Consider the following 13321-nt stretch of genomic DNA (forward strand, 5'->3'; position numbering starts at 1 on the left):
ACTTGGTTACCCTTGGGGGCTTCCTTACATATGCGCACTCCCTGGAATATTTCCGTCTATCTCAATGTTGATTTAATAGCCGTTTTGCCAACTATTACCACCCCTGCTGATCCCTATGGCTGACGCCTCTAAAGGGCGATTTACTGTAGTGTCATGGAATGTTAAGGGCCTACGATCACCTTCCAAACGCATGAAAGTCCTCCGTCATCTGAAACGGTTGAAGGCCGATGTGGCGCTCCTACAAGAGTCCCACCTGACCGACGGAGATCTTTCACGCCTTCGCAAACTTTGGGTTGGCGAAGTTCTGGGTTCCCCGGCCGCGGGTCGCAAGGCGGGGGTGGTTATTCTGCTCCATAAACATCTTCAGTATACCACTCGTAACGTTCGTATAGACTCGTGTGGTCGTATGATCACCTTACACCTTACCCTGGCTTCTAAGGACATTGCTATAACTAACGTATATGCGCCCAACTCCCCCGACTCGTCGTTTTTCAGGGAGCTGGGAGCCTGGATCTCCCAAGCGTCTGAAGCACTCCACCTGATAGGAGGGGACTTCAACTCGGTCATGTGTCCCTCTGAGGATAGGACTTACCGTGACTCCCGTATCCCGGCACCTTCGACCCAAACTGACAATGACACCACCCCCCTTGCCCGTACGTTAACATCACTAAATTTCACTGATATCTGGCGATTGTCCCATCCTACGGATCGTGAATTCACTTTCTATTCACCCCCCCCACAAGTCATTTTCGCGTCTTGATTATGTCTTTGCGTCCCCTGCTCTCCTGCCGTTAGTGAGCGATCCTGACATCAAAGACATGGCCATTTCTGATCATTGCCCTGTGACGGTTAGCCTGTTAAATGTGAAACCTCCCTCATCCTCGCCCATATGGCACTTCCCCTCCTATCTGGCCAATAACGAGGACTTCAAACAAATGCTACTCACTAGTTGGACCGAATATGCAGAAACAAATGGTGAACATATCACCACTCCGAATCTCTTCTGGGAGGCTGGTAAAGCCTTCCTCCGTGGAAGAATCATAGCTTATGTGACACAATATAAGAGACACTCAAAGCAACATTATATACAAGCCAGCGAAAAACTTCGCTCCATGCATCTTGAGCTCCTTCGTAATCGCACGCAGGCTAATGTCATGGCCTAGCAGTTAGCCAAAGAGAACTTTGACCTCTGGGTGGAAAGGCAGGAGCAGATTGCCTCCTCCTTTTTGACCATGCGCCTTCACAAACATGGCAATAAAGCGGGTAATTTTTTATCCCGGCTATGTGCAGGCTTTAAAAGGCCCACCCATATCCGTGCCCTGAAGCACCCCGACGGATCCATTGTTACCTCCTCTAAGATGATCAGCCAACTATTGACTGACTATTACTCCTCCCTATTTGCGGAAGACCCCATTGACCACTCAGTCGCTGACCAGTTACTCTCGAGGGTAAGTTTACCACAGTTGACCGGACCGCAATTAGACGCTATCAATACCCCTATCACCCTCGACGACATTAGGTCTACGATAAAATTAATGTCCCCTTCTAAAGCACCTGGCCCCGATGGCTATTCTGCCGAATTTTATAAACTTACCCGAGACTTTATACCCTCTACTCTATCCAAAGTGTTTACCGCCCTCTGGGACGGTGGGTCCTACCCCCCTACGGGTTCTCAGGCTCACATTAAGTTAATTCCCAAACCTGGCAAGGATCCCTTATGCCCAGGTTCATATAGACCCATTTCCCTTATAAATGTTGATGTTAAAATACTATCCAAAATTATAGCTTCGCGCCTAGCTACCATTCTCCCTACTCTCCTGCACCAGGCCCAATCAGGATTCACGACTGGCAGATCAGCGACTTTAAATATCTGCAAAGTGCTTCTGGCATTGGAAAGAGCAAAATTATGCCCAGAACAAGATTTAGCCATCATTTCCATTGACGCCGAAAAGGCTTTCGATAACATTAATTTTGCCTGGCTATTTAAAGTATTGCAAGCCTTTGGCTTTTCGGGTCCGGTTACGCACTTCCTATGTCAAATGTACGATGCCCCGACTGCCAGATTAGTTACTCCAGACTTTATTTCACCCACTATCCCTCTCACCAAAGGGACAAGACAAGGGTGTCCCTTGTCCCCTCTTTTGTTTAATCTAGCGATCGAACCCTTATCTAGACTTTTAAACTCCCCGGACGGTGTCAGCGGAATTGCGTTTGGGGGCCAGAACCTTCAATCTGTGCTTTTTGCAGACGACATTTTACTTTTTTCGTCCAATCCCCCGGCTGATTTTGATAAACTCCGTGACCTATTCACAGCATATCGCCTTTGCTCGGGATTTAGAATCAATTTTGGTAAAAGCGAGATCCTCTCCTTAAATTTGCGAAAAGCCATCTCCTGGCAATCATCTTCACCCTTTGCAATGGCACGACACCACATCACCTACCTGGGAGTGCGCATAGGTCGGGAGCCCTCTTCCCTTTATACCCTCAATTACCCACCCTTGATCTCTAAGATTGTGCAGGAGCTGGAGGCCTGGGCAGGCCTGCCGTTATCACTCTTTGGAAGATGTCATCTCTTCAAGATGGTCTCCTTTGCGAGGCTACTCTATCCGATGCAGACCATCCCACTCCTCCTTAAACACTCTGATGTGCAGAAGATACACAGAGCCCTGTCCACTTTTCTCTGGTCCAATAAGAAGCCACGCATTGCCCTTCAGAAACTATGTCTTCCGAAGCCTGAGGGGGGTGCAGGCCTGCCCAATCTCCGTTTCTATAATCTATCGTGCCTCTTGAGACAGGGCCTTGACTGGATAGCGGGTAAATCAAGATACTCCAATCACCACCTTGAGAAGGCGTTGGTACATCCCTACACGCTTTCTGCGATCCTTCATTCCAACGTTCACGCTTTACCAACTCATCTTAAATACAACATCCTTATTCGGGACACTGTGGTGGCTTGGAGGGAAGTTGGGAAGCTCTTGGGATTACCTACTAATATTTCCACTCATCTACCTATTCAAGGCACCCCATGTTTCCACCCTCTACCATTCACTCGGCTTTCGCCCACTGGGCGCAACGGGGTCTACTCAAAGTGGCCTCCTTATATGAGCCGGGGCGAGGAACACTCAAATCCTTCCAAACCTTGTCTCAGGAATTCTCACTACCTTCTCATCATGTGTTTCATCACCACCAACTGTTGAGCTACCTGAAGTCAATTGGAGGGTTACGCCCGGACTGCCTCCGTAAATCGCATCTGGAGGCTGTGCTTCAACAGGGTGATTACTCCATCTCTACCCTCTACTCCCACCTAATCAGCTACCAGGCGGACAAGTACCATGTTGCCCCCTTCAAGCAATAGGCCTCTATATATTTAATGATGTGAACCTACCGGAAAAAATCCTGCAAGGATACAGACTTGTTCACAAACTTGTTATCTCGGAGAAGTGGAGGGGAAACTCAATTTAAGATCACTCATAGAGCCTATTACCCATTCCGCACTAACACTGAAGATCCCTCGCAAGCCAAATGTCCATGGTGCTCCCTGGATCGCCCCACCCTACTACACCGTTTCTGGGATTGCTCCTCCATATCAGCATTTTGGAACTTAGTCTTGGACTATATCCAACATGTTACCGGGACACCTGTACCTAAAGACCCGCTGACCTGCCTGTTTAGCTGTGACCCTCCGCCCGTGTCACTAAACTCTCCAAGTCCGGTTACCCTTACCCATTGGACTCACCTATGCCTGCTGGCGGCTCGCAGAACTATTATGAATTGCTGGATTTCCACAACTCCACCGAGTCTAACGGGCGTTAAACATACCCTCCTCTCGCTGTTCCACATTGAACGACTTGATGTCATCTCGTCCCACTTTGTCTCCACTCTTCGCTTCTTTGCCAGATGGAGGGATTATATCGAACAATCCTTTAACTCGGAGATTAATTCTCTTGTTTCTCCCTTTCGCTATACAAGCTGGTACCTACACCGCGACATCGGAAATACCTTGGGGAAACTCAAGCTGACATCATCCCTCACCAACTCTTCTCCTTCACAGGACTCCGCTCTCTTATTGGCTCAACTACCACAGGACATGTTTGACCCGGTCTCTTCTGCACTGGAGGACATGCAACCCTCTACTCCCCCCTCTGCATCTCCATGACCCTTCCTGGACTCAGATTTCTGTTTGTACCAACATTAGTGTTCTTTTACTGTCCTACCTGTAGGGGTCTTATGTATAGATGATACTGTTTCTCTTCTTCACGTTTTTCTTGTTACCATACCGCAATCGGATTATGAGAAGGTCCTCGCCTCCCAGGGTACTGTTCCCCCATCTCCTCTTCTCCCCCTCTACCCACCTTCCCCCCCCCCCTCCCCCCTATCTCTTCTTTCTTTTCTCTTTTTCCCCTTCTTCTCATCTTCCTTTTTCATTTTCCTCTTTCTTAGAAGATTAAACTGCATGATATCATGGCCCTTCGGGTCGTTGGGGTGTAAGACTCCCCTTCTTCTGTGTTGTTCTATATTCTCTCGTAATATATGTCTTTCGCAAGATACTGTCTTACTGTTCGACTGATATGTATTGTATAAATTTTTCTTTTTTGCTCAATAAAAATATATAAAAAAATAAAAAAAAATAAAGACATTGAGTTTAAAGCTCAAGTTCTGAGGGACAGGGGCCTATTGGATTCAATAATCCCTATACTACTGAAAGCTAGAATCAACTTCCAACAAAGTTTATCCTAACACCTGGCTGGCCTATTTTGCATGGCACTAGACTAGGAATTGCTCTCAAAGTGCTTTGTAAGATGTCCCTGTCTTTCCTCCAGTCTGGTTTGAATCGGCCTTTGGCCTTAAATGCCATCAGGGGTTAAACCACAGCTCCAGTCATACTTTTCCAGAGAATGCTTGCCGCTCACTCTTTGAAGGCTTATGTGTGGGTAATGCTCACTTTGTTCCTCATGCATGCTCCCCAGTGGTGCTGTGGAATCTCAACTTGGCTTTGTCAGTTCTTCTGAAACCACCCTTCATCAGGGTTACCCCCCCCCCCCCCCCCCCATCTCAACTCTTCCTTCCTAGTTGCTATCCCCTCTGTGAATCATGTCTTGGAGAACTTTTCCCTTATCCTATAAAGAACCCTTCCTAGGGTCACAGGAGCCTATGGCAATTAAGGCCTTTTTTAATTTTCTGTTTTTCTCAAGGCAAGGTAGTCTTCTTCTTTTTTTACCCTAACAGGAGATTGTGCTTCCTTCCTAGTGTTCTGATCTAAAACATTTCCAAGGACATTTCTCTCCACTGTCTGGATGCGATCCATGCTGCGAGTCTATTTCTCTGGCCTCCTTTTTTTGATGTTCAGATTCTTTTTGGCATTCCGGAGGGTCAACCTAGGAAGCCTTTTTGCCTCTCTTTTTCAATATTGCTAGGCGGATTTGATGAGTTATTTGAGCCTATGGTCTGAAGATTAAGGTTCCTCCATATTATTTACCTTTTTACTGACGTAATATGTTGGCAACACACACATTACACACACTCTCAACTGCTGCATGTAAACTTCACAGGCCGACTGACTGTTTTCAGAGAAAAGTGATCCGACGGCTCTACAGTCTCTGATTATTTTTTATTTTTTTCCCCCCCTTTCACAGACCCCTGGAATGAGATCAGCATGGAGAGTATTGCCAGGTAAAAGGTAGCTAGACCAACATACTTGAATCAGTTTTTCAAGCCATTATGTGATGGCAAACCATTTTTGCGCGGGGTGGTGGGGGGGGGGGAGGAAGAGATACTATAGTTAAACCCAAGCACTCTTACCAATGGGCAGCAGGAGATTTGCCTCTGGAGCGCCAGAAACCACAACTGCACCAGCCGCCACCACCACCACCGTCTTCTCCGCCATGCTAGCACTGTGTGGTAGAGCTTAAATGTATTTATGTAGAGAGGAGGAAGCTGTTTGAACTATCTTCTGTATTCTCATTCCCAGTATTTGTCTGGGGAACTTCTTTATGGCCTCGTGCTCAAACAGGTGCATCATTTGCATTTGTTGTCTTTTTTTTTTTTTTTTTTTTTTACACTTTCAGAGGTATTCTTTTTGGTTGAGAAATCTCTTTAAAATATAGAAAATGGCGATTTTTTTATTTTTATTTTTTTAGCCCCATTGAACTCTGGGGGTGTTGGACATCTGCAAAGAAACCACTGCTTCCAAACACAGTAAGGTTCCTTCTCGTCACCATGCTGGCAGGAGACAGGCTTTTGTACTCTGACTATAGCTACTTTAAAAAAAAAAAAAAAAAAACGGTTAGACTTGAACAATTTTTTATTTTTGATTTTTTGATGTACCTAGCATATATTTAGCTTATTTATGTTTTTAATATGTTTATTTGTGCACAAATACATATGGAAAAAACAGAATGGTCAAAATGAGGCAAGGGGGGAGAATGGGGAGAGTCCCAAGCACTATGAAGAGAAACAAAAATAGGCATCCAAGAAAGATAACAAATATTGTGGCAGGGAAATCAGATGGGAGAATTTAGAGGAATGTCAAAAGTGATTCCAGATCAAGCAGGTCAAGGTATACTCATCAGTGGTGTGTGGATTTTTTTTTTTTCTGTCTCCCAAGAGATCAGCCTTTCAAGATGACCAATCCACAAAGGACAGGGGTAGTGGTGTCACCAACTAAATCATAGTAGAGGTGATGTATTTTGTCCTAGAAAGCGGGCAAGTGCTCCAAATGTAAGTCGTGGTGCTTGAGGCCTTAACCACTTTAAGACCGGGTCTGTTTTTCAGACTCAATGTTTACAAGTTAACTTTTTATTTTATTTATTTTTTGCTAGAACATTACTTAGAACCCCGGAACATTATACTTTTTTTGCTAACGCCCTAGAGAATAAAATGACAGTTGTTGCAATACTTTGTCACACTGTATTTGCACATCGGTCTTACAAGCATACTTGTCGTTTTTTTTTTTTTTTTTTTTTTAAATATTGTGAAAGATAATGTTAGGCCAAGAGTAAACGTGTCACGCTTCAAAATTGCTCATGGAATGGTGACAAACTTTTATCCTTAAGAAATCTCCATTAAAAAAAATTCTACCAGTTGCATGTTTGCGTACAGAGGAGGTCTAGGGCTAGAATTATTGCTCTCACCCTACCGATGGCGGCAATACCTCACATGTGGTTTGAACACCGTTTTTTCATATTCGGGCGCTACTCGCGTATGCATTCGCTTCTGCACGCGAGCTCAGCTTTTTTTTTACTTTTACCTTTTTTGTTTTTACACTGTTCAACCACTTAAGCCCCGGACCCTAACAAAATTGACGTCCCCTTTTTTTTTTTTTTTTTTTTTCACCCACAAATAGAGTTTTCTTTTGGTGGTATTTTTTGGTCGTATTTAGACACCTCTGCGTGCAATTTTGAAACTTAACTTTTTGCTATAATATCCCCCAAAAATATATAAAAAAAAAAAAAAATTATTTTTCCCTCAGTTTAGGTCGATACCTATTTCTTCTACATATTTTTGGTAAAAAAAAAAAAAATCACAATAAGCGTTTATTGATTGTTTTCACAAAAGTTATAGCGTCTACAAAATAGGGGATAGATTTATGCCATTTTTATTAACATAAAATTGCATTGATTACTGTAAAAATGTCACTGGCAGTGAAGGGGCTCACACTAGGGGGCAGGGGATGGGTTAATGTGTATTCTATTTTGTGTTCTAACTGAAGGGAGTATGGGACTATGCAGGGAAACCTAAGGGATCACTGTTCATACTCCTGTATGGATAGATGATCTGACAGTTCCCTGCGCAGAGAACCGTAAACTGTGTGTTTTACACACACAGCTGCCGGTTCTCCGTGTGCCCTGAGCGATCACGGGAACCTGCATCGGGGAGGGGGCGATTTTTGCGCTGCTGAACCATGCTGCCTCAGTACAACTGTGCCAGCTGGTCGGCATGCGGTTAAAAAAAAAAAAATTGTCACTTTTCTTCCTATTACAAAGAATGTAAACATCCCTTGTAATAGAAAAAAGCATGACAGGACCTCTTAAATATGAGATCTGGGGTCAAAAAGACCTTGGATCTCATATTTAGACTTAAATGCAAAAAATAAAATTAATCTTTTCATTTTGAAAAAAAAATGACCACAAAAAAGTGCCTTTAACCACTTTAGCCCCTGACCAATTTTCAGCCTAAGGACCAGAGGTCTTTTTACAATTTCGCATTGCACTGCTTTAACTGGTAATTGCGCGGTCATGCAATGTTGTACCCAAACAAAATTTGCGTCCTTTTCTTCCCACAAATAGAGCTTTCTTTTGATGGTATTTGATTGCCTCTGCGATTTTTTTATTTATTTTTTGCGATTATAAATGGAAAAAGACCGACAGTTTTGAGAAAAAAATATATTTTCTACTTTTTGTTATAAGAAAAATCGAATAAACTCAATTTTAGTCATACATTTAGGGCAAAATTTATTCAGCCGCATGTCTTTAGTAAAAAAATGTCAATAAGCGTATATTTATTGGTTTGCGCAAAAGTTATAGCATCTACAAACTAGAGTACATTTTCTGGAACTTACACAGCTTTTAATTTATGACTGCCTATCTCATTTCTTGAGGTGCTAAAATGGCAGGGGCAGTACAACCCCCCAAATGACCCCATTTTGGAAAGTAGACACCCCAAGGAAATTGCTGAGGGGCATGTTGAGCCTATTGAATATTTTTTTATTTTTATTTTTTTGTCCCAAGTGATTGAATAATGACACAAAAAAAAAGTTTAAAAAAGTTGTCACTAAATGATATAGTGCTCACACATGCCATAGTTGTATGTGGAATTGCACCCCAAAATATATTCTGCTGCTTCTCCTGAGTACGGGGATACCACATATGTGGGACTTTTTGGGAGTCTAGCCGCGTACAGCACCCCGAAAACCAATCACTGCCTTCAGGATTTCTAAAGGTGCAAATTTTTGATTTCACTCCTCACTACCTATCGGTTTCGAAGGCCATAAAATGCCAAAATAGCACGACCCCATTTTGGAAAGTAGACACCCCAAGCTATTTACTGAGAGGCATGTTGAGTCCATGAAATATTTTATATTTTGCCACAAGTTGCAGGAATATTACATTTTTTTTTTTTTTTTTTTTGCACAAAGTTGTCACTAAATGATATATTGCTCACACATGCTATGGACATAAGTCAAATTACACCCCAAAATAAATTCTGCTGCTTCTCCCGAGTACGAGGATACCACATATGGGGGACTTTTTGGGAGCCTAGCCACGTACGGGACCCCGAAAACCAAGCACTGCCTTCCGGATTTAAATATAAAACACTACCAAAAAAACTGTTAGCGATCGCAGGGATCAGGCCTGACTCTGCGAACGCTGCAGTTATGCGTTTAGTGTTTTGTAAGTGACAGTGATCGATCGATACTGCACTTGGGTGGGCTGGGCGGAGGGGCAAAACGCAGGTGCTAGCAGGTATCTGGGCTGATCCTGCTAACAATGCGTTTTTTTTGAACCCTGAACTGCTGGGGACGCTAGTATAGATCTGATCAGATATTGATCTGTTCAGATTCTATACCACTACGGGAGGTTTATGCTTTGCGCGTGGGTGTTAGCGGTACTGGCACTAACCTAGCGCTGCCTGGGGCGACGCAGACCCTGACCCTAAAACCTAATTGATATCACCCGCCGGCTGATCAGGGGGTTAAACCTTTATTGGGTAATAAATGGTGGGTGCCCTGATGCTATAAAAAGCAAACTAACCAGAGTCACCTGTAACACTTATACGGTGATCACTGGTGAAAGGGTTAACTAGGGGCAATCAGGGGGTTCAAATTTTTATTGGGTAGTATATGGGGGTCCCTGGCGCTATATAAAAACCTGACGGTGAACCTAAAAAAAGAACTAGCTACCTAGCGACACTAATGCAGCGATCAGAAAAATGATCGCTTAGTGACACTGGCAAAAGGGGGTGTAAGGGTTAACTAGGGGCAATCAGGGGGTTAAAACCATTATTGGGTAGTATATCGGGGTACCTAGTGCTATAAAAACCTGGCGGTGAACCTAAAAAAAATAACTAGCTACTTAGCGGCACCAGTGACACTAATGCAGCGATCAGAAAAACTATCGCTTAGTGACACTGGCAAAAGGGGTTGTAAGGGTTAATTCTAAGGGCAATCGGGGTTAAACCTTTATTGGGGGGTGGTAGGGGGCTACCCTGGACCTAACACTAACTGCCCTGACAGTTTTTACTGTCACAGCTGACACTGAATGCAGTGATCAGTAAATAAATGATCACTGCAATCAGTGACAATGTGACTGGGAGGGGGCGGGGGGTGATCGTGGGGGGGGGGGGTTTGTGTGCCTACATATCAGTGTAGTGTTGGTGCACACTTACTTTCAGTCTTCTCCTCGTAGTCCGGTCAAAAAGACCGCCCCGAGGAGAATGACATCACTTTCTCCCTGCCTGTGTTTAGTATACACAGCGGGAGGAAGCTTCTCATTCGCCAGGAGCGATCGAGAGGGGATGGCCAGAAACCAACGGCCGTCCCCTCATCCCGGATCGCCCCTGAAGTGAAACAGACCGCCGCATCCAGCGGGAGGGGGTCCGATCGGACCCCCACCCGCTGGAAGGCAAGCACGTACATGTACGTGCTTGTGCTTGTACAAGCCATTGTGATGACGTACATTGGCATGCGGCGGTCCTTAACTGGTTAAGAAGTATGGGTGGAAGCGATGTTTTTACATCACTTCTGCCCTGCTATGGTACGGGGACAGGTGGGACCATCTTCCACCTCTTATCCATACCTGACAGGAGAACAGACACGATCGCCTCTGCTGCTGCCGACGGCTCTGGTAAGCGGCGGAGGGCACTGGATCACGGCGGGAGTGGGGGAGCCACTCTCCCGCCACCAATGAAAATGATCTTGCGGCGAATCTGGCGCCGAGACCACTTTTATCTTGTAGCTGACCGAACACGGGGATACTGGGGTTATGGCAGCTAGCTGCTGCCATCACAATGATATCCGCCCCCAAAGTAGGGACGTACATCGGCGTGAGGTGGTCAGCAAGTGATTAAAACATCTCCAGCAGGTATTTGGAATGGACAGGTCTTTTTTATGTAAAGTAGTAGGGCAGCGATACCACCTGGCGAGGATCTTATAATTGTGCTCTAGAAGATGTGGATGTCCTATAAGTAAATAAATGTTAATACTTGGGATATTAAGTTCCTGTTCCCATTTAACAATGAACGGTGGGCCATGTGGTAGGGCGGTCTTCAGCAAAACTTTGATATATAAGAGATAAGGGGTGAAACGGCCTGTCGGACTGAGTTGGCAAGCTTTTGAAATCCAGTAAGTGGTCTGGTTTGAGCTGTTGTAGGTATATTCTTGGCAAGGTAACAGCAGAGTTGAGAATTATTTCATCCAAGCCCTGGCCTGGTTATGACCAGACCCTAGCAGTTGTGACACTGGGAACAATGTACCATTCTGCAGGATGTGACATAGTAGTGGTTTTGTCTTCCTTATTCCAAATAAGAAAGCGAGATTGATGGAGTAGGAGGAAATGCAAGAGTCCTGAGCATGGAGAGAAGAAACCACCAGGAGGGCTAAGACATGTGGTTTGTCTTTTGGGTCGGTCCATAGTAGGGACATGATGTCAGGAGTTGGACCTCCCTTTCTTTTTCTTTTTGTTTGTTTTTTAACCACTTCAATACAGGGCACTTTCACCCCCTTCCTTCCCAGCCCAATTTTCAGCTTTCAGCGCTCTAGCGCTTTCAGTGACAATTGCGCAGTCATGCTACACTGTACCCAAATGAAGTTTTTATAATTTTGTTCGCACAAATAGAGCTTTATTTTGGTGGTATTTATTCATGACTCCGTTTTTTATTTTTTGCGATATAAGCGCAAAAAAAGCGGAAATCTGGAAAAAAAAACAATATTTTCTTTTTTCTATTTTAAAAGAAATCCAATAAAATCACATTTTGTCATAAATTTAAGCCAAAATGTATTCTGCTACATGTTTTTGGTAAAAAAAATTCCGTTAAGTGTATAATAATTGGTTTGTGTGATCACGGACATATGTACGCAAATGATCATGTACATATGTGTGCAGGTGATCACGTACATATGTGTGCAGATAATCATTGGGACATGTGATTTTAGTGGGACATATGTGGGGGACATGTTTTTATTATTAGGGACATGTGTTTTTATTATTTGGGGACATGGGGACATGTGTGGGGACATTGTGTTTATACTGTGTAGTGTGTTTACTGTGTGGTGATTTGTGTGTACACTAGACTAGTGACCAGTGAGTAAAAAGCTGTAAAAAACGGCTCATACTCACTGATCATCAGCCGGCTGCAGTGATCTGCTCTCCTCTCCTCAGCGATGACTTCTGTGTGAGGAGAGGAGGAGCCGATTGCCTAGCAACCGGCTGTTTGTTTACATCACATGACGGCCGTGATTGGACACGGCCGTCATGTGATCAGGAGGGCCAATCACAGAGCCCTCCTGCCGATCTGAGATGCGCCGTGTCCGGGTGACACGGGTGCATTGGGGCTGCGCGGGCGCGATCCCGCTCCTCCTGATGGATGTTCCTGAACGTCCTATCAGGAGTAGACGGCTCCCACCCGGCCGTATATGTGCATTGGCCGGGTGGGAAGTGGTTAAAGAACTATCCATAATTTTGAGTCCCAGCTATGGTACCAATCAAGGATTCTGAGAAGGCAAGAAACTTGATGGTAAAGCCACCCCACCTCTTGATTTAGACAGTGGAGCGATGAATCCTGGGTTTTTTTGTGATATAATTACGTATAAGTGTGTTAACACAAGTAAAGAACACAGAGTGGGAAGCTATTGGAACCGTTTGAAAAGTGTGTATATAGCAATTTTTGGCAGTATGTCCCTTTTTAATAACATTCTAACACCAAACCAATATTCAGCGGATTTAAACTGAGACTTAATTTTCTTATGAAGCTACAAATATTTAATAAATGCTATGTCAAGAATACTTTATGTAACTTATGTATCCTATATTTCAGCATTTTCTTTTGTGTGTGTGTGTGTTGCAGGTTTTCTCCATAGTGGTCTTTGGTTGCATAGTTAATGAAGGATATATTAATCTTTCAACTGAGGAGGAGGAGCATTGCATTTTCAATCGAAACCGAAGTGCCTGCACTTATGGAGTGTCCGTAGGGGTGCTGGCGTTCCTTACCTGCACTCTGTATCTGGCAGTTGATGTTCACTTTCCACAAATAAGCAGTGTCAAAGACCGAAAGAAAACCGTGATATCTGATATTGCTGTGTCTGGTGAGCATAAAATCTCTTGGCTAT

General features: G+C 44.2%; 1 protein-coding gene across 2 annotated transcripts in view; it reads left to right on the forward strand.

Annotated features, from left to right (window-relative positions):
• SYNGR1 (synaptogyrin 1) overlaps positions 1-13321 on the forward strand; it is a gene marked incomplete at its 5' end in the record, with an annotated part of 96368 nt that overhangs the window by 32490 nt on the left and 50557 nt on the right. For both annotated transcript variants that reach the window (XM_077452319.1, XM_077452320.1), the window contains 1 exon segment: positions 13060-13297. In XM_077452319.1, coding sequence (XP_077308445.1) covers positions 13060-13297 — 238 coding nt within the window.

Source organism: Lithobates pipiens, unplaced genomic scaffold, assembly GCF_037356315.1.
Source record: "Lithobates pipiens isolate NorthernLeopardFrog02 unplaced genomic scaffold, aLitPip1_a1.2 Scaffold_23, whole genome shotgun sequence".
In the NCBI taxonomy this organism is placed as follows: Eukaryota; Metazoa; Chordata; class Amphibia; order Anura; family Ranidae; genus Lithobates; species Lithobates pipiens.